Source organism: Mauremys mutica, chromosome 2 (genome assembly GCF_020497125.1).
Source record: "Mauremys mutica isolate MM-2020 ecotype Southern chromosome 2, ASM2049712v1, whole genome shotgun sequence".
NCBI classification, from domain to species: domain Eukaryota; kingdom Metazoa; phylum Chordata; order Testudines; family Geoemydidae; genus Mauremys; species Mauremys mutica.
Window position 1 is genome coordinate 260,003,993 of NC_059073.1, and position 22,505 is coordinate 260,026,497.

General features: G+C 43.1%; 1 protein-coding gene across 3 annotated transcripts in view; it reads right to left on the minus strand.

The window, feature by feature from the left end:
* The window catches only part of PIP4K2A (phosphatidylinositol-5-phosphate 4-kinase type 2 alpha), a 188,132-nt gene extending 168,673 nt beyond the window's left edge, over positions 1-19,459 (minus strand). Inside the window, exons 1-2 of one of the 3 annotated variants that reach the window (XM_045006244.1) lie at positions 6,277-6,309; positions 5,560-5,660 (exon numbers count right to left, since the gene is read on the minus strand). In XM_045006244.1, the coding sequence (XP_044862179.1) occupies positions 5,560-5,607 (48 nt within the window). In that variant the 5' untranslated portion in view covers positions 5,608-5,660; positions 6,277-6,309. Of the gene's footprint in view, positions 1-5,559; positions 5,661-6,276; positions 6,310-19,178 lie in introns of those variants that run through there. The other 2 variants (XM_045006242.1, XM_045006246.1) reach the window with 2 other exon arrangements.
* Between the last annotated feature and the right edge of the window lie 3,046 nt (positions 19,460-22,505).

The window sequence follows — 22,505 nt, forward strand, 5'->3', positions numbered from 1 at the left end:
ACCAAAAAATTTAAAATTCTGCAAAATTCTGCATATTTTATTTGTAAAAATAACGCTATATAATCACGCCAGCTTCAATTATTTTGGTAATTTATTTAAAAATACCTGTCAGTAACTATGTCTATAACGATACAAACAACAAAAATTCCCCTTAGGAGCAGAGAATTAAATAAACCCCTACAACAACCCAGTTCCTGTTTCTCTGCCCCCTCCCCTCCAGAGCCCTGCCAGGGGGAAAGACACTTGCAGCCCCAAGCCCCCCAGAACTCAGCTGCACCCCCCCCAGCCCAGACACTCTCACCTGCTCTCCGGCAGAACCCAGCTACAGTGCCCCCCCAGCCCAGACACTCTCACCCCCTACCCCAAATCCCAGCTGTGAGCACCCCCCAGCCCAGACACCCACACCCCCTATCCTCCCAGAGCCCACGGATCCAGAGGAAGAAACAGCCTGATGCTGGGTCCCAGGCTTGTACAGAGTTTCCTTCATGTCGCTTCCTTCCTTCAGGGCATGTTGGGAACCCTCCAGCTCCCTCCCCATCTCCCCAACAGTGGTCTTCTATTTGCGACCTGGGCTCTGGGGGGGTTTAGTGGCCCCTAATGCTGTCCAGCAGCTCTGCAGCCCATTTCTGCAGGGGGGGAAAGGAAATTTTGCACAGAACATTAATTCTGCACAAATTCTGCATTATGAATTGGCACAGGATTCCCCGAGGAGTAAGTCAAAACCCTATATTAGCATTTTTAATTGTGTGTGTTTCAAGTACACAAAATACAAACAACTTATGGCAGAATCTCAGTTGACAGAGACAAGCCCCTAATCACACAGAGACTGCATGAAATATAAATGGACACCACACAGAGTTCAGGTAACATTTGATCCTCCTGCAAAAAAGTTAAGCTTTTGTGAGAAACAGGAAGTTTTTGGAAAAGAGTTAGCCTACTGCAGATGTGTCAATAGCTTCAAAGGCGTAGTGCATAAGTATTATCACTCCCACATCCCAAATAAAACTACAAAGATCCTGTCAGGTTTCTGTTTGAACTTTCAAAAAGAGGGAGTTTCAACACTGCAATGAATTTTCCTTAATGAGGAGTCAGTCCATCTTACTTAGGCACATGAACTTATTTAGTGATGTCAAAACCAGTCATAAAAATAAGAGGTTAATGCAATAATGAATCACAACCAGAGAAGAGAATTTCTTCATGAACAGAATACAATAATCCATGTAGTACAGAGGCTTATATAACAAATGACAGCATCAATACACATCCTTTCAGCAACAGTGCACTGACAGTGATGTGACTTATTAGGGAATTTAATGCAACGTTGAAGCAATGACAAGACCAGGTAACCAAAAACTAAACCCTATCTCAAACCTTAATATAATACAGTACATAACTAATTGATGCCATTGTTGCCAACACTATGGCTATATATAGTTAGCACATGAAACATTCTGTTTGATTTATGAGACTTTTAAATAAAGATTTTTCAAGTTATTTTCATTTAGGTCACAAAATCCAAGTTCTACATGCCTGAAAAAGTCTTGCTTGTTACTAGTTGTGATATTTATTTTAACAGATGTTTACAATAAATATTCCTTCACTTTTTCTAATTTGTTGCAATCATGTTGGTACATTAGTCACCAACTTTTATTTTTAAACATGGAAAGACTTCAAAAGGCAATGTTACCTCACTTCTTAGATTACTCCTGAAGTCCATGCAGTTGTCAGCAGATTTTAAATGTCATATAGTATGATTTGATTGTAATTTCACTGACTTATTTCTGAGAAATAAGGTCTCTAGTAGAAAATAGCAATATGTACTGTTGTATGATACATAGTGCAAAATGCGCACATCAAAAATATCTAATGTTCAGATAAATTAACTGGTTATGAATACAAGTGGTACATAAACAAAACTGTCCATGTTTCTACCTAGAAAGTTGATGTAATCCATTATATCTACATCTCACCCAATAAGCATGACTCTGGCTCGATCTTCTTGAGAACTTTTAACAGCAACAATGTTGGTGAGATACACAGAGAAGTCTTTTCATCCAGGAGACAAGGAATGCATCTCCTATGAATTAGGGATCGAGACCTCCCTCTGTAGCAATACCCAATGCATTTTTACATTGGCTGGTGAGGTAAACAGATCAACCTTCAGGACCAACCCCAAGATAAGAATATCTTGTGAAGGACTCTGGAGTTCAGTTCCCATTTGTAATTTAATGGAAAAAATTGTCTTCTGAAGTTGCCTGCCATGATGTTCTGAATGTGTGTGCAGTAAGAAGCTGAGATGACCATGTGGTTAGCTATACACCAATTCCAGAGTTTTATTGCTTTAGCACAGAAAAATGATGAATGTGTGCCTCCCTGACAGTTGATATAATACTTGCATGCCACATAGTAAATATAGTGACAGTCTTCTATCTGATTAGCAGTAGAAAGTGTAGATAAGGATTTTGGACAGTTCTCAATTTCAAAGGATTGATGTGGAGAAGCTGCTCTTATAGTGAGCATTTTCCCTGTACCTTGGGAGGTCCCAGATGTAAAAGTAGAACATCTGATGTTATCACTACAGTAGGGGGAAACTGCAAAAATGGAACACTTGTGAAAGTTTGGTCATGCAAACTGGCATGCTGCACTTCACAAAGATGCAAGCTGATGTGTCCTAGCAGTTGAAGACAATCTCTTACTGTTACTTGAGGACTGCCCTGAATCTTTGAGATGAGAATCTCTGGTGAGAAAAATCTGCTGGATGATACGCTTTGCCTGTTACAGCATCCAGGAAAGATCCTATGAAATCTAAATGCTGTAATAGAGTCACAACCAACTTTGAGGTTGATTTGAAGGTCCAGGCTGTGAAACAGAGAACACATGATCTTTACTGATATTAACACTTCCTGATACAATCTGTCCTTGATCAACCAATCGTCTATGAATGGAAAAACAATTATACCCAATGTGTGAGAGTGGCAACTACTGCCAGAATCTTTGAAAATACCCTCAGTGCTGAAGATAGGCTGAAAGGGAGCACACTGTATTGGCAGTGCTTGTTTATTAGAAAACGAAGAAACCTTTTGTGTGAAGGGTGAATAGTGACATTAAAGTATGTCTTGTAGGTCAAGAGTTGCAAACCAACTTCTAATGAAGGAATTATTGCTGCAAGGTTTAACGTTCTAAATTTCTGTTGCTTTACATATTTAGAGAGCTGAGGTCTAAAATTGGCCTTTTGGGGAATCCGTAAATACTCTCCTTCCCATGCTGCACAGGAAATGGTTCTATTGCTCCTAAATTTGGAAGAGAGGTCACCTCTTGCTCTAGCAATCGATTGCTGAAGAGGGATAACGAGGGAGAACGTATAGGAGGAATAGATTTGAAATGGTTAGCGTTACCAGGTGTTATGGCTTCCAAAACTCATTTGTCTGATGTTATATGCTCCCATGCATCCTGAAAATGGGAGAGGTGGCATCCAGAAGTAGGGAGAAAGGCAAGATGTTGCACATGTAAGACTTTGTTGGTTGGATAGTTGAGACTCTCAACCAGGGGTTTCCAAATTGTGGTATGCGTACCCTTGGGGGTACACAAGACATCGGGGGGAGGGAGATGAGGGAGAAATTGTGTAATGGTGGATTTTATTTATTATATTTTCATAATACGCTACTCAGATGAAGCTTTAAAACTAGGTGAAAATTTGTTATATAAAATACAGTACTTAATTTGCAATGAGAACATGGATATACAGAGACACGGACGTACAGAGCCCTCACCTCCAATCACTATACATCATGGGTTCAGTTGCTTAGGAAATGTCCAGTCTAACTGAGCTCAGAACTTCGGGGGAGGAGGGGGCGGTTTGGTTGTATACATCCCACTATAACTATATCTGTACTTAACAGTGAAATATGGACAGACGGCTAAAGACGGGTAGTGTTCAGAAGAAAACAAAGTATCAGTGATGAGAAGGGTAGGGATACACAGGAAGCTGGTAGATCAGGGGTTCTCAAACTGGGGATCGGGATCCCTCAGGGGGTCGCAAGATTATTACAGGGGAGGAGGAGTCACGAGCTGTCAACCTCCACCCCAAACCCTACTTTGCTCCAGCATTTATAATGGTGTTAAATATATAAATTAAAAACACTTTTTAATTTATAAGAGGAAGTCACACTCAGAAGCTTGCTATGTGAAAGGGGTCACCAGTACAAAAGTTTGAGAGCCACTGTGGTAGATCTAGAAGAGGGTATGCAATAAGAAAAGTTTGGTAACCTCTGCTCTAGACCAAGCCATCAAAACTAGAATAGGCAGGGGAACCCCACACGAAATTTGAGAGTCTAATGAGTCCTTGTCCACATTCTCTAAGGGGGGAGACAGCTGTTCGGCTTACAGATTAGATGAGGGCAAGTGTGGTGCTCTATGTGACAGAGGGATCAGTGTCAGAGCATCTTGACACTGAGAAACCCTCAGCCCTAGTTAACAGAGGATACTCCAGCTCAGAAGATATTATCAGATCTTTAAGGTATCTAAACTCTTGAAGTACCGATAGTATCAAAGATTGGACTGAGTGGGATACATGTGGAGGATTGCTTCGGTATCAATGCAGCTGGTACCGAGCACTTGGTATGGGATTCCCTCAGTACTGTAGGTAGGTGAACAGTCTTTGGTACCACTGATTTTCTTGTTATCAGTACAGAGTGTTAATCAGTGATGGGCTTGGTCTCTTCAACCCTGTCTCTGCCACTCTGCATACAGGTATCCACACTCGGTACCAAATGTGTCTTAGATAACTGACTCCTCTTCACCTCTGTGGTACCAGCCTCACTCAGAGCCTGGGGACCTGGTCCCTTGGGACCAGAGGTTCCATAGCCTTCTTGTGAAGCCGTGACCGAGAGCTTCTTGGAGATTTACTCCTTACCTCCTTCTGCTTAGAGGCAGATATAGATGAGGACTTTAGTACTGTAGATCAGTCGCTCTCAACTTTTCCAGATTACCTTACCCTTTTCAGGAGTCTGATTTCACCTCACTTAAAAACTACTTGCTTACAGAATTAGACATAAAAATACAGAAGCGTCACAGCACAGTATTACTGAAAAATTGCTTATGGTCTAATTTTTACCATATAATTATAAAATACATCAATTGGAATATAAATATTGTACTTACATTTAGTGTATAGTATATAGAGCAGTATAAACAGGTCACTGTCTATATGAAATATTAATTTGTACTGACTTTACTAGTGTTTTTTATGTAGCCTGCTGTAAAAGTAGGCAAATATCTAGACGAGTTGATGTACCCCATGGGAGACGTATGCATACCCCTGGTTGAGAACCACGTCTGTAGATGTACTTGGTGCTATAGTACTGGCTACCTCTCTACCAGTCTGTGGTGACTGATATGTTGATATAGACAGGGCACTAGCTATACCGAGAAGTCTATGTGGAGGTGATACAAAGATGGACATAAATCTTGCTCCATCATTAGGAGATTAAACTTAATTTCTCTCTTTGGGGTGTGGGGGGGGAGATCTACCCTTGAAGAAAGTGCAGATCTTGCACTTACAGGGCATATGCATATCACCAGGACAGCAGAGATGCTGGGAGTGTCCATCACTTATCGGAATAGTCTCCCGACATAGAGGCACCTCTTGAATCCTGAGAACCCTGGCATTCCGAACAAAAACAAATAAAAATGTAAGCCTAGAAGGGGAAATCTCTTAACTACATAAATAGCTCTATGAACAAAGGTGTTTTTTTAAGAAAAGGAAAAACAAAAGGAAAATTGTTCCAACAATTATAATACTATAAGGTAGAGAAAAAGCTAAATATCAGAGAACAGGCACACAGCAGACTATCTTGGGCCAAAGGCAGCTGAGAAAAAACTGAGGATGGTTTGCCTGTGCAGCCACATATATCCTAGGCAAGGGGCACAAAATTGTGGACTGCATGCATGGGCTGAATGAGCACGGCTACAAAAAATCTCCAAAGACACAGGGCACATGCGCACCTGAAGTGGAACACCCACAGGGCGCTACCTGAAGAACAAAGACTTTGCTCCCAAGTGTAATGCTCAGTGAATGCAGCAAGCCATGTGGTACCTTTTAGGACATCATAGATCAAGACACTTCAAAAACATACCCTGAAAGCCCTCCATAATGCTGGTATAGTATGTCAGCATGTCATCTAGTGCTAAGACATTCCCACAAGAATATGAAGTCTAATTCATTTAAAACAATATCTGAACAGAGATTACTCCCCCATTGAACCTGTCACTAGATACCTTAAATGACCTTGGAAACTTGCAGACAGATGAACTCCTTGCTCCCTCACCTTAGGTGTGCTGCCCCAATGGAGCTGTAGAAAAAACAGAAATAGAGCACCTCGTATTGTTTGTGATTGTTGCCCATAAAAAGTGCACTACTCCCATATGTAGCCATGTTCTAGATTTAAAAACAACATTTCAACATACCAGAAACTCAGAATTAGATATTATCTTTCTTCAGTCCTACGGTCAACATGATGGTGCATAAGTAGACACATATCCAAGATATAAAAATTGTTGGTAGCAACAGCTGTAGTTAATATTGCCCAACAATTTCTACAGTAAGCAATTTTTCTAAGTTTTATAAAACTTTGCCAAATTTTAACTATTTGTACTGAAGTTTTCCCATGCTTGCTCTCTAAAAGAAAAAAATAAATTCAGCTGAAGGTAGGAAGTGTTTGCAGAAAAAACAATTCAGAAGATTCTTCTGACAATGAGGTGTATGTGGGTGTTCTGTCTAAACCTTATCTCATTCTCATCCAGAGGAATAGATAGAAACTAATTCCCAACTCTTAACATTCCTCTGCTGTCTAGCTTTGTAAGCCACCTGAAAAACATTGCACTCCCCTCTACTGGTTGGTCAATGTAGAGGATAACAGCCTACTACTGTGACCATTTACTCCATTCAAAAAGTAGAGGTCTGTGGTATAGGTCTAGAAGTTCTGGTTTCTAATCTTATTGATGACCCATGCAATGGATCAATATTGTGTCACATGATGTCATTTGTTTTCTCAGTTTGCCCTTTTAAAGGGGAACTAGGAAATACTTTCTTCCGTATTTTTTGTATGTAAAGGTTGAAAAACAAGCACTCAAAAGTTTGGAAATGCCAGAATGAATGTTGCTTGTGCACCATTAATTCAGCCCCCTTATGCAAGTGACTTGTGATGCAGTCTTTAATTACATGACCACACACAATTTGTTCTACAGGACCCCAACTTCACTCAGTGCATCAGGCAGAGAGTAATAAGAACAGAAAGGACATTACATGCCAGAAGTAGAGCCCTGCGCGGATACAAAATTTGTATCCGCATCCAATCCATGAGCAGCAAACATGGCCTGCAGCTATAAAGCAGATATCCGCAGATTTGCAGGGCTCTAGTCACAAGAGACTAGGACCCAAGGGAGCTGTATTCTATTCCTGGCTCTGCCACAGACTTTTTAGGTGGCTAAGATTGCCAATGCATTTGCAAAAAGGGGGACAAGTTAAGGTTTCATGGACAATGTTGTTTCTGGCATTCCTTAACTTTTGAATACTAGACTTTACAGTCTTATCATTCGAGGTATTATATACAAAGGATATCTAGACTCAATAAGAGACATCTCCATGCTATTATATACAGAGATCTTTGTTGATATTTTTGTGGGATGCTAGGTCAAAGAAGTGGGTTTTGTATTTTAGCCCTTGCTCATAAAAGCAGTAATTTGAATATTATGCCTTAATAGAAATGCTACCTATATAGTCTTCCTAGCCTCAGCTGAACTTTCACCCCAGGGTCCACCTATCATAACAGAAGGAGGATGTTTTGTGCAACATATTTGCCTGTATAGAGGCTCTAGGCATGTACATAAACATTAAATACCTGTTGATACATAAGTGTTGTAAAGCAATTAGGGTTGCTACACAACACACCTGACAAACCCACAGAAGTAAGGAAGTGAAAAGTTAAGGTGCCAAGGAGTACATGCCCTTTACTCCTCCAACCACAAGCACACATCTTACCACTATCACAGCTACTGTACACCAGACTAAGCACAAGTTTAAATCTGTTCCTCTTTCCCACATGCCTCTATCAAATTATTCACTCCTCACTCACGCCATTAGTAGTTGTAGATGTTTGATGTAATATTTGGCTGTGTTGTGAAAGGGTAGTTTGGGAAAGGATTGTGTGCAAAAAGTCTGTCATGAAGAGTAATGCAAGGCTGGTATCCCTAGGAGGCAGAGTAATACGTCATTCAGAGTCCTTTACTGTTATAATTCAAGGCATAACTTACTGAAAAAAGTACACATTTCAGCCTCAGAATTGAAATATTGTCCAACAGCTAATAATTATTTTGGCCTGTAGTATAAATATCCATTACACAATTACTGTATTAAGTGAATTATATACCAATGATGCACTATACATAAACAGTTACACTGTGGCTGTACTGCAACACTTATTAATGCAATATGGCAACATTGTTTCTGAAAAAGTGAGCTAAGTCCATATGCTAAGCTTCATGTGTAGTTTCAAACAGAAGCCATCTGCATTGTGAGCACAACTAAAGTGAACAGTAATCAAAACACACTGAACATGGAAGGTCCCAACGCAAGACAAAGAGGCTTTGTCTATCATCTTTCAAACTCTGCTTTGTTAGAGATATGCAGATGAAAATTTTAGCTTCTAATACTGAAATAAGCTCCCTGGAAAAGGATTTTTGGTATTTTTTGTCACCATACACACACAAGAGCATTGTGGATGCAATTCTACCCTATAACTATGGAATAGTGAAATTTAGTTATACATTAGAGTCATTTCACAGCAACTTAGAATCAGTTTTGAATGCCTTTGAAATATTTTGTATTGGTATTGAATATCTACCAACTGCAGACATATACCTTTTTTTTATCATACTAAGTGGACAGCAGAAACAAAATTTCAGGGACAACACTTAATACTAACACTTCTTGCAATTCACCTGTGAAAGATTCAGTGGCTCGCTATGAAACATAACAGAGACAGAGTGTGCATTTTTTAAACATAAAGATTCTGCCCTATGATTTGTGTATCTGCATCCTATTAAGATTTAGCTTGATCCAGCCAAAAAGCCAGTGTTATATGCCTTGCTCGTCATTAAGATGCTGTAAAATCATTGGTAAGGTCCCACCAAATTCAGAGTCCATTTTGGTCAATTTCATGGTCATAGGATTTTAAAAATCATAACGAGACCTAGGGTTTGCTCATTTATATCTTTGATTTAGTTGACATGTATGCAAAGCCTCCCAGTAACAATGCCCCTTGTTGGCTATAAGTCAAGTGTCAGGCAGAAACAGCAACTGGTCGGGAAATTTTGGGGTAGAAGAAGCTGGGGGTAACCTCTGTGACCACTCCCTACATGACCCCACCCCTAGCCCGAGACCCCCCCACTCTCCCCATCCCATCCCATCCCTTCCCGCCGTATCTGGGGAAGGCCAGGGAGGATGTTTCTGGCCTGGCTGGAGCTGCTCCATCAGGCTGGGCAGCATGGCCGCAGCCTGTTCCAGCGGGCCGGGTGGCACGGCTGCAGCCTGCTCCGGGCAGGGGGAGCACCGGGGCCAAGCGGCACGGCCGCAGCCTTCTCCGGGGGGGCGGGGGTGGGGCCAAGCATCACGGCCGCAGCCTGCTCCGGGGGGGGAGGGGGGCAGGGCCAAGCGGCTCGGCCGCAGCCTGCCAGCCCCAGAGCTGCAGCTGCTTTGGAGGCTGAGGGGAGAGCAGCGTGGCCAGAAGCAGAGAGGCTCTGGCCCCGCATCTTCCCTTCTGGCTCTGCTGGCTGTGCTGCCTCTCCTTGCTCCCGCTGTTGAGAGGAGAGGCGGTGTCCCACCTCTCCCTCTCTATAACCGTTCATAAGCCAACCCTCTTTCTACTGAAAAAATTCGGCTTATGAACGAGCATATACGGTACTCTGAAAAAATCAGATCCTGGGCATCTGAATGAGGCACACAGAATTAGTGGATTCTTTTGACCATAATCTCAGTGCCTCTGCTTCCCATCTGAAAAATGAGGATACTACCACTCCTTCACTCCACACGGACTCAGGTGCTATTGTAATGAGCACCACAGAAAAGCCAATGCAGAAATTAATAATTCCATCTTCAGAGCATGGTTTGAACAGTGTTCAATAAATAAGGCCTAGGGCCACACATTGAACAATGAGAAGATACAAATATTGAATGACCCTTCCTCCACCCTGTAGTGGGCACAAAAGGTGTTACCCAGAGGTCATTGGGTCAGGAACATGAACAAAGCAGCTAGGAAGGGCACATGAGAGAAGTCAGAGTCCTTTTTCCCTCTCAGAAAGGCAACAGGAAGCAGAAGCTCCCAGGCTCAGACAATAAGCAAAACCTGGACCTGCACATATGCGAGTAAAGGTAATCCTTTGTAAGCATGCCTGCACTGCTTACGAGTCTTTGTAACTTAACTACCTCAGTTGAAACAAGCCACTTAGCATTTCTGAACCAAACTAAAGAAAGTCCAGTTCTTGTTTCCAGTATGTTGGGGCCATGCCAGAGAAGTGTTCCAGACAGAGGTAATTGGGTCTTAAAGCAGCATGCCATGTTTTATTTTTGTCTTGTTCCCACTCCATTTTTCATGTGGCTATAGGCCTAGTCACACTTGTGCATGCAGCTCTGTCATATATAACAGATGTTTACAAACAACCATTTTAAAATATAAACCAACCTGCAGCTGATTCCAGGCTGGGCTACTGCTGGACTGAACAAGACATGGATGATAGGCAGCAGAAGAGACTGGGGAAGAAATGCAGGACATAAGTCAGGAAGGAGTCATGACACTGGGGCAGGGACCAGCAAGGGATGGAGGGGCACATGGGAGTATTATCCAAAATACCTGGGTTGGACATGGGCTAGTGCAGGTAACTTAGTCATGAAGACTAACGAATGTCTGCAATGGGGAGCCCTGCTTTGGCAGACTTCGTAAGGACAGTTAGAGCAAGTCTCACCTCCTGCAGCACTTTGATAAACTGATTTTTTTAAAAGGGGGGGCAGAGAAAGATTCTCAGACTGTTAAAGAGAATTAAAGTTGAAAAAAAAGGTTTCAAGAGACTCCAGCTAACACTCCAGAGGCATTCTTTACAAGAATTCTATACTTTTAAGAACCAATGTTGAAGATCCATAAGGGACAAATAAGGGATTTGTTCAGCTCCCCTCTGCCATATAACCCTTCATCCATTACTACTCTATGAAACACACAGCCCACACAACTATCCAACCCTAACTTTGCCCCTTGAAGTCTGGTATCAAGTATAGTATGGAGACAAACATCTCTCAAGTTTGAGGCAGCTCTCAGATTATTTACTGAGACAGACTGAATGGCATACATTTAAAAAACTAGATTTAAACAAGAAAGTCCATGCGAAGTTCTAGGTACCAAATCAATTAGATTTACGATAAGTTACATGGCAACTTCTGCTAGAATACAATGAAGAGAGGGAGGAGAAAATTTAATGGTTGCTTTGTTAGAGCGGGGCATCTAAAAGTACATGATTGGTTTAGAAAGAAGCCAGAGTACAAAGCAAAAGCAGGTTGCAATAAGAATTTAAAAGTTAATATAAGGCACTAAATTCACACACATTAGTTTTTCCCCTTAGAGACCGTAGGCAACCCTTAAAAGCCAGGAGAAAGCCACATAATTATAGAAATTTAGACTAAGTCCTTCAGGACCAGTAATGTATATAGCTTTATTTATAACAATCTTTCCACAACTTCCCCATTAACCACTCTGGAAACATCTCTCTTGACAATTTTACCCCTAGCCTGCAAGTAACTCTTGCTGGTAAACAAAATATAGATTCATCTAACATTAAAAGAGCAAGCATATAGTGGCTCTACGCATCAGTAGCCTGTGGGACTCAGTCCCACAAGATATTAGAGGCCAAAAGGATAACAGGATTAGACACTTATATGGAAAGTGAGAAAAGCCAGTTATATAGGATTTAAGAGACACCCAAATGAATAGGAGGGATATAACCCCTTCTGCCTCAGAGTACAAGACAGCCTCTTACTGATGGACCTTAAGAAGTTTCTTCCTCTGGGCTGTTAATCCTGTACCATGCCACTTTGGGTCTTCTTCTACCTTCTCTACAGCATCTGGTATTGCCCTCTATCAGAGAGTGGATTACAAAACTAGATGAACCACTAGCATGAACCTATAAGACAATTCCTATGTTCCTTATTTACTTGTTTGCTCTGCTAAATCCTGCCTCTCCCTGTGAAGGTTAATAAGTCTGTTCAATTTAGAAAATTGTTCTCTATTTCCTATGTCAAGTGGAAAAAGATCAGCCCTTGCAACATCCTAGTTCATAAACTCATAAATTACTAGAGGCTGAAACAGCTTTCCCACTGATCTACTTTAAGACTGATTTTGCTAGCTCTTCCTGTTTCACACTCACCGTGCATCTTAATCTGTGTGTGTTATCAAAGATGTATTTGGATTTTAAGGAGATTATTAACTGCACAACATTTTTGCAACAAGAAAATCATGTATGCGTGGTCCTCCTTTCATTAACTTATGTTGGGTATCCTTTACTGAATTATCAATCCCGTCCTATTCTTTCAGGAGTTTCTAATACCTTTCACACAGCAGAAGTCAAGTTTCCAGGTCTGTATTTTCCTGGTTTCCCCCCAGGACGTAAGAGCCGAACACTCTCCAAGTCTCTTGCGGTGCCTAGAGCATGATGAACTAGGTTTCCAGTAAAGGCTTTCCTGTTTCCTTTGCTATTTTCTTCAGTATTCTAGGATTTAGTGCATCTGGGCATGATGCCCAGTTGACTTTTTTTCTATAGTTCTAATTGCTTTATTAGCTGCTTTATTACCTACACCCGCTGGTGTAATCAACCACATTTTATTTCCTCCTGTCTCCCCTTGGAAATTCTCCTCCTAGTGTCTTCTAATGTCTGCTTCTTTCAAAAATAGTACAGACTTTATTCAAGTCTATCAATATATTTTGAATTCGCATCCAGTCCTTCAGCTTCTAGTCTTGCCATTTCCTTCTCTTGAGAAAGCTACTATTTTGACAACTGCAACAGCATTCATCGCTGCTATGAATAATAGCTACGCAGTTGCTAGTACAGTTGGTATGGCTGGCCCCTCCCTCCTCTGAGCAGATATTTCTTGAGTAATCTGTGGTGCAGACAGCTGATGCCACAAGACAAAATGCTGCAGATTTAAATCATCAGGTGTTAAACAGTCTTCATTATTACTTTAAAAGTATAAGGAAAGGGGAAGAGGGATCTCTCTACTCAAAACTGGATACAAAAAAAAAATCAGCTCAAGAAGTGAAGGGATCAGAAGCATAGCGAACCATGATAGCTGTACTGCTCATCTCACATCTGTTCCTATAGGTTGTTTGGAATTGATTGTCAAGTGCTGCTACTATGTGTAGATGAGTCCTTTAAAACCCCATCTAACAAAGTCTTTATTCAAAGACTACAATTGAGTTTTAGTATTTTCTCAATCTTCCCATCATCCTTCCTGATATTGTAGATATCTAATAATCTCATTTCTATGTTGTATTCATAATGCTAGAAACCTAAAGAGGAGGAGGAAAGATTTTATGAAACAAACTGCAATTCACCTTATAAGCTTATTTACTCAAAATAAGGTATACATTCAACCAAAACAAGGAGCTTACAATTAAGTAACACCGCCACCGCACATTGCCTATATGCCAAGTGGTGCAAAGGAGTTATAATGCACCTCAGGATTTTCTGTCTGAAAAGAAAACTGCAGATTGCTCCATCCAAGTTCTTAAACACTACAATCAAGACAACAGACAAAAGTAGGGTAGCCAGCTGAAAAGTACCTGGGAGTGCTATCAGGCGTCACCAAATCCCAGCTGGCAAAAACAACCACCTAGTACAGCGGTTCTCAAATTGTGGGTCGGGACCCCAAAGTGGGTCACAACTGTTTTAATGGGGTTGACACGGCTGGCTTAGACTTACTGGGGCTCAGGTTACAGGCCCCTGGCCTGGGGCTGTAGCCCTTGAGCCTCAGCTTTGTTCCCCCCCCCCCGCCACCCAGAGTGGGCTCAGGTTTTGGTTCCCCCACACCTGGAGTGGGCTCGGGCTTCAGTCCCTCCCACCTGAGATCATGTAATAATTTTTGTCATCAGAAGGGGGTCACGGTGCAATGAAGTTTGAGAACCTCTGTCCTAGAAGCTACCAGCCACCAGCATAAATTACAGTAGACACAGGGTCATTCTAACCTCATCCTGGCACCAAACCAACCCCCAGAAGCTCTGGGGGAAGATACAAAGGTGGCATACAATCACCTTGGCCCTCCACCCTTCTCTCCCATGCCAAGGATAGAGCCCTATTTGTTTTAATAGCATAACCAAAGTCATCTTGGACATTTTCAAATGTCCAACTCCAACAGATAAGGTTACTCCTAAATTATGCACATGTGGATACATGAAACATGGGACTTAAGTTATCATTGAGGCTACCATGATTGTGACGTCAAAAATCTCTCACCTGGAGTATCAAACTCCATGTTTTACTCTTCTACTTCAATGGGCCAAGTTTCATTCAATAGCATATTTAATCTGCAATATTCCAAATAAATCAGTTTTGGCATTTTGAAATGAGCACAAGTGCTCTCTCTTTCTTGCTACTTGAGTATTCTGGACAATGTTTACATTAACTTTAGAAAAATTGTTTACATTACTTCAATATATTCAACTGCTAGTTTCCCATCACATCCTTCAAGTACAGGCATGTTGAGTCAAATTCAGTCTCTAGTCAGGCATCTGCACTATTGAGTAGCAACTTTCATATTTACTGTGATTAGAATGGAAGAACCACCTACTGAATTCACCTATAAAGACCAAAACAGATGTTTTAACCAGCTTTTAAAAAATAATAATAAAAAGATCAGGTGATATTTGCCTACCTTCCAGAAGCTCCCCCTCCTTAACAATTCATATCTACATCAAGTAGCGCTGCTTATCTCTCCAGTCACCAACAACTACCTATTCTTCCCCTCTAGGCTTCTAGACAGTTCTAGAACTCTTTTCTAATAGGCACCAGAACCTGAGTACTCTCATAATTTCCCTTTTTACTTTAGATCAATTTTCATTTACAGATTCAGATTAAACCTTGATGTTTCCAGCATCAGGAGATTTTCAGAACATATTGTGGTTTTACCAGTTCAAAATGACAAAAGACGGAAAAAAAAAGGCAAGCACAGATCCAGGGAAAAAGAAAATCCTGCTTAATTTCAACCCTCCCCCCACCCAAGGGAATGGGAATTCACAACTATACCTTAGTAAGGCACTTTGAACCTTGTTAATAATTAGAACTCATCACTATGCACTAGTAGTATTTCAGAGCATTTCTTATAACACCCCCCGCCCAGTTCACACTACCCTCACTGAATCTGATTTCATTCAATGTACTCCACATTGTCAACTTCCTTAACCTTTCAGTTTTTTCTTGTCTCATTTATATTTTAAATACAGGATACAGTGATATGCTTCACATATTCTCTCCTTTCTTTTTGTCTTCTATTATACTTTCTGTATTGCAGAATCTCAAAATCTGGCATTATTCCTTTCCTTGTTGGTTGATGTACATATTTAGTATTAGAAAGCAGATCTAAAACAGACTGCCAACACTTACTGTCAGTCTTATTTCCTCTAATTAATGTAATCTATTCTGTGTCTGGTTAATTAGTCTCATTACTATCACTATGGACTTCACATTCTTTTAAATATTTTTATATCAGCACTCATTTAATAATCCAAGTCTTTTGTGGTTTCCAGTTTATTCTGTTATTAACTGACTCTGAAGTATCTCCAACCTCTGTCCTTGATGAATCCAGATATTCCCCCAGTTTCTTTCTGATCTCTTATGAGCTGCCAACTTGTCATAATCTTGGCACTGTAGTACAATTGCTGAAAGCTACTTTGTTACTTTTCAGTTGCAGGATAAACCTCAAAGTTCCCCTCATCAGATGTCCTTTTGCTTCAATACTATCCAAGATGAGAAGTCATTTAAAAATTCTTCCTTCTCCATTGACATAAAATGCAACAGGCTATTGTGGATATAAATTCATTTTATTCGCTCTAATCTTTATAAGTTTATCCTTTTGTGACCAAATAATGGGAATATTTGTATATCATGCATTCATGCTCAGAACCACTTCCTGTCAACAAAGAATCACACACTTCTCACATGAAACTCACTGACCATTTTAAGTAAGTTTACTGCTAAAACACCAATATTTCACTTGAGCCCTAGTTAAGTTTTTAGTTAGTTATTTTCATCTCAAAGTGAACAATATGTAACACTGTATCATCTTGTCCAGAATGCCTCATACACAGAAAAATAATTTTCACAATGGAAGGAAGCTTCTCATCTTTTCTGCATTTCATACAATAGTACTGGGGAGCAGCAGAGAAGAGACACAGAATGTGGAGAACCTGACAAGACTGCAGCAGGGGAGAAAGGATTCAACCTTATTTCCCCAATGTTGCACCTTAGGAAGAAAAACGACACAGGTGGTGAATGAGAAACCGCAAGAAGGAGAGGTGTTCCCCTCCCCTCCCCCCAGAAAGAAAAGAGGCAATGAACAGAATGAGAAAGATATGTGGGACAGAATTAATTTTAGAGATATGAAAGAAATGGAGAAAGAGAAAGGAAATTAGCAAGATTTACTTACCCATAAGTTATTTGCACTTAGATTTTACTATATTTCCATAACATAGGCAAAAGCTTTAAGCTTGAAGGAAACATAATTCAAACTGCTCTATAACAGCATTTGATATGTGTCATATGTGAAGTTGTCTTGTTTGCTACTTACTTTACTATTAGAGTGGGGGTGGAACACACATTTTGGTCTTTTCTGCCAGGACTAGTAATAGTAACAAAAGGTAACAGATACTTGCTCCTCCCTTACCTGTCCAATATACAGGATGCCACCAAATACAATTGTCCCTTGGGAGATCAGCAATCTATTTTGAGATCTGCCACCAATTTCTTCTGTTATCTTAAGCAAGTCACATAGCCTTTGTGAGTTAGTTACTTTAACTGTCTCCATGGAGATAATGAAGCTTGCCCACCATTGTAAAGAAATCTGAACCTACAGATTTTCTTTAAAAAAAATCATCAAGTTTGTCAAGTCTGTTAAATGGTGTATGATCCAATGATTAGATTGTTGACTGAGGACTATAGGTTTGGGATGAGGCTATTGACCTTTTCATAATTTTCTTTAAAAATCCTTTTGTTTAACTTTACAAAAAAAGCAGGAGGGGTTGGGTGTCATGGCAAGGAGAGTCTGACTTTTGGTACACCTCTACCCCGATATAACGCTGTCCTCAGGAGCCAAAAAATCTTACCGCATTATAGGTGAAACTGCGTTATATCAAACTCGCTTTGATCTGCCGGAGTGCGCAGCCCCGCCCCCGGAGCACTGCTTTACCGCGTTATATCCGAATGTGTGTTATATCAGGTCACGTTATATCGGGGTAGAGGTGTAGTAAGACTGCCTTTATTGTTGTATGGAAATGTCTGCTTTTATCCAGTGATCTCAAGCTACATCTCCTATTAACTAGTTGCAAGAATACCAAAGTATCAATTGTGTGTGACTCCATTAATAGAGAATATCATGTTTGACAGTATAGAGCTACCACTACCAATAAAAAACTAACGTAAGAGACCAAAAAGCTTTTGACTTTACTCCCCAATGTCTGGATTTAGGTGATCTTTAGACTCTACATCATTAGCCTTCTGCATTAGCTATTTAAAGATGCAAAGCTGTGTCCTGAGTCACATAATGCCCCATGCATGTGACACCTTCATGATTAGGCTCCCAATCTTAAACACTCACAAGCCAGTTAGTTTTTATGTATCTGGCTACATTAAATTCCTTGACAGCATGTAGTTATAACAGCATATCACTAGAAGAGTATGACACTTGGCAAATGTTGCCATTTGGCAGTTTTACCATCTCAAGAGCACACAAAAAACCTTCTCAACCCCAACAAAACACAAATGTTTGCTTAAACTGTTTTTGAGGTACCAGAACTCAAGAAGTTAAAAGCGTATAATTGCTTTTATTACCATAGTACATCCAATATGCCCACTTCTTAAGAGCTGATCTTGTTGGGAAGATAGAACAGCCCAAATCATAATGAGAAATATTGTGACTTAATGGACACCTCTGTAATGTATTTTGCCTACATCACTGATCAATAGGACACAAACTACCCCCGGCACTCAAGATCAGCTATGTAGTCACCTTTCCTTATCTGGAGAAAGGTTTAATGCAGACATTAGACCCCAGTATTCTCACGTTTTAACAATCGTCACAGTTACACAATGGGGGAGGGGTGTGAAGGTGAGACGTGTACATAACACACATACACACACCCACTGAAGACCTCAAAGCCATGAGAAGCGAAATAGTTTTCTCCCACAGATCAGGGACAATATGCATGTAGACATGCAAACTTTTATGGCTCTGCCCAGACCCGGTGATCATGTCTCAGCTTTCCTCCTCCTCCTCCATATAATCAGATTAACACCGCACGGGTTCCGCTCCACGAGCCGCTATCGCTGATTCAGAGACAGGGCACTGCAGCACTGCAAGCCGGCGGCGCTTCCCCGACTTCCCCAGCTCGCTCTCTAACACCCGAGCTTTCGAGGCGGGGGAGGGAGGCTGCACTGGCTGCGGCTAGCGAGCCTCCTTCGCCCCCTCCCCTTTACAGCAGCCGCTTCTCTGCTGCTGCTGCTGCCGCCGCCGCCTGACACTCACCGCGGCTCCGCGAACCGCATCCGTCCCCAGCAGCGGCGGCGAAGCCAGCGGACTGGCAGCAGAGCCCGAGCCGATCCCGCCACCGCGCTGCCCTGCGCCACGGCCGGTCACGGCAACTGCTGCGAGCCAGCCGCCCCTGGGCGAGCGGCGCAGCCCGGCCACGAGAACGGCCCCGGCAGCTCCGTGACGCCCGGAGCTCCCCGCCAGCCCGGCACGGGGCGCCGCACACCCGCTGTCACCCCCGAGAGGCGCCCCCCACGCAGGCGGGGGATGGATGCCCCGGTCCCCGGCTGCCTGGGCGGGCAGGGGGCTGCGGAGGGGGCGAGCGCTGGGGGAGCCCCGCACTTACCGAGTGGTTGACCCCCCACATGAGGACGCTGAGCAGCGGGTCGCTGGCCCGGAACAGCTTCACTTTTTGCGCCACGAAGTGCTTCTTCTTGGTCTTGGTCTTACTCGCCATAACGGACACGATGTTGCCGGGGGCCGCCATGGCGCAGCCGGCGGGAGGGGGCGGCTCAGCGCCCCGGGCCCGAGCGGAGGCGAGGCGGCTGGCGCTGCACGGGGGTGGCGGGCTGCCTGCCGCGGGATGCCAGGCGCATCCTGGCCTGGCCGCCTGCGCCGCTCGCTGAAAGGGCCCCGCCTCCTCCCCGGGGCTTCCTCCGCCTGCCGCGCTCTGCGTCAGGCCGCCCCGCCCCTGGGCGGGAAGGGCTCCGGGGAGAGCGTGAGAGTCGGCTCCCTCGTTACCAATACGCATGCCCGAGAGAGCCGAGCATGCGTACTGGCAGCAACGAAGCCTCTCCGCCTTCGCTGTGCCCTCAGGGTCCGCTCCTGAGCGGAGCGGGGCGGGGGCGGTAACGTCGGGGTAAGTGGGCGGCGGAGGGAAAACCCCGTTTAATACGGAGCGGGGCCCGCTGTCTGCATGGCTCGGGGGGCGTGTGTGGAGCCAGCCCGCCCGGTGAAGACTCGCCCCGGCACCTGCCTGAGCTCGGCGAGCCCGCGGAGCGCGAGCTTGTCACCGCACCGCGCTCCCCAGCGCCTCCACCCTCCTGGTGGCCCCTGGAGCGGGCATCAACCCCGGGCGAGCGGTACAGCGGTCACCCGCTGCCCTGAGACACCTGGGCGTGACACACACGGCTGCTGGCACCCAGTCCCGCCAGCCCCAGGCTTTCAGTCACGGTGCGCTGCCCTTACTGGCAGTCAGCCCCGATGGGGCTTCTTTACGCTGAAGATCCATCATCTCTCTGGTGCCTAGTCTAAAGATCCGTCCTGTGGGAACATCAGTTTGCCTTGTCTGTGTTAAAAAAGAGTATTTCCCTGTAATATATATTCTATATTGCTGACAGGTGAGCATTGCCTAGATACTGGTGGTCTGTGCCTCTTCCAGGACACTAATGTTGGTGCGCTTGTCTTCCCATTTGATCTTCAGAATTTTAGGAAGGCAGCATTGATGGTGCCTCTCAAGGACTTTCAAGTGGTGTCTATAGGTTGTCTGTCAGCAATTCCACTGGACTGGTCATGTTGTCCAGACGCCAGACCATCGCCTCCCAAAACAGGTCCTTTTCTCTCAGCTGAAAGAAGGGTACTGTAATGTGAGTGGACAATGGAAGCGTTATAAGGACTTACTGAAGGACAACCTAAAAAAGTAATATTGACATTGACACTTGGGAGACACTTGCCCAGGATCGCTTAAAATGGAGTGAAGTCCTGCGTGATGGTCCCCTGCATTTTGAACTTGCTTGCCAACAAGCTGAAGAGGACAAGAGGTGCAGAAGGAAGGAGAGACTGGCTTCCAGTCATGGTCAACAACCTCCTGCTGAGCCTGAAAACATTTGCCCTCATTGCAATAGAACTTGTGGTTCAAGGATTGGCCTTATTAGCCACCTGAGGATGCATAACTCCCATGGAAGATGATCATACTCAGTAATGAGTGATCACCCATCATCATATTCTATAATATTCTGTTTTTAAATATTTTGAACTATTCTGTTCTATAATATTTCCGTGCTGAAATCACCCATGGCCTAAGCAGCAAGAAAATACCAGGTTACAAAATACTTCATAACCATGCCCGTGCATCCACACATACACGCTGCCATTGACAAACTGACATCTTCACAAGGCACTTCCTTCAGTCTTAGACTTGACTGATAAGAAAATACTATCTACATCCCATACAGCTCCCTCACTAATTACAACTCCAGTGAGCGTTCACATTCCACATACTTGTACAGGTTAAGCATGCACTGTTAATGTATTTATGGTGGAGGTATCCACCACCTTCTGTACTGCACATATTGATCTGGAATGTTGCAGATCTCGCTTTGTTTATGGGCTGATAACTTAGCAAAAAGACCAGATTTACATAAAAGCTCAAATCTAGAGGAATTTGCAAACACAACCACCAATTGTTGAGTCTCTCACCCTCTCCAATTCCCTTTAACTTTCATCTTTTATATGAAAGTTTAACCAAGATGAAAGCTGGATAACTCAGTGGTGCTTATTCTCCATCCCACTTGTATCCAAACAGGTGTTAGAATTTATTCTGTGTTCTAATCTTTGCAGTTTCTGGTAGAAGAGAAGGTGGGATGGAAGGAGGAAGAAGAGCACGGGCTTCACAGCTCATTCTCCACAGTTCTTTCTTAAATTATAAAATTATGTAGGAGTGTATGGAGAGGTGTTCTGACTGTTTCCTTTTTGTTCCTAAAACAAGAGTCACAAAAAAAACCAAGTTCCTGAAGTTGCTATTGCAGACATGGAAGCTGCTGTGTGTTCAGCACTTTTGGGGAAAAAAAGCAGATCACTTACTTAGGTGCCTAAAAATAAAGTTAGAGCCAGTTTTTAAAAGAGCTCAGCACCCAGCGGCTATTCTATACTCTGTAGGTTCTGATACTACACTCATCACCATAGTATATGAGACATGGTCTGCACTACAAAGTTTGGTCAGTGTAATTCATCTCATGTCAACCTATTTGTCCATGAGTCTACGCTCATATTTACCTCTGGCCAACAGAAGCACCCGGTTAATGCAACCTAACTGCCTCCCTGAATGGCAATCAGCCATGGTTGAGCAATAGAGGTTGACACAGTGCAAGTGTAGACACTATCTGACCTATGTCAACCCTTATGAAGAGCTCTGTGTGGCTCGAAAACTTCTCTCTCTCACCAACAGAAGTTGGTCCAATAAAAGATAGTGTCACTCAAGTTCTCTCTTTATGTCAACCCTAACACACCTCCCACAATGCCTGACAGTTACTGTTTTGATCACAATTGTGAACTCCACTGCCTAAGGGTCACGGAGACCAGAAGCCCCCACCCTTAAAACACCCCACAAGCTCACCTAGCAACTCTCTTTCCTTATGCACAGCTGCCCAGCTGACCATGCTGGCTCCATGTACTAGATGCACTCCTGCCTGGAGTAGACAAGAGATATTGGATCTCCTGGACCTACAGAGGGAAGAGGCTGTCCAGGCACAGCTATGGACCAGTTGCAGAAATGTGAACATCTACGAAAAGATTCTACAGGGGATGCAGGCAAAGGGGTATGACAGGGATCAGCAGCAGTACTGCATGAAAGCAAAGGAACTGTGGCAGGCATATCACAAGGCCAGGGAGGCCAACTCTCATTCTGGTGCTGAGCCATAGACCTGCCACTTTTACAACAAGCTGTATGCCATAC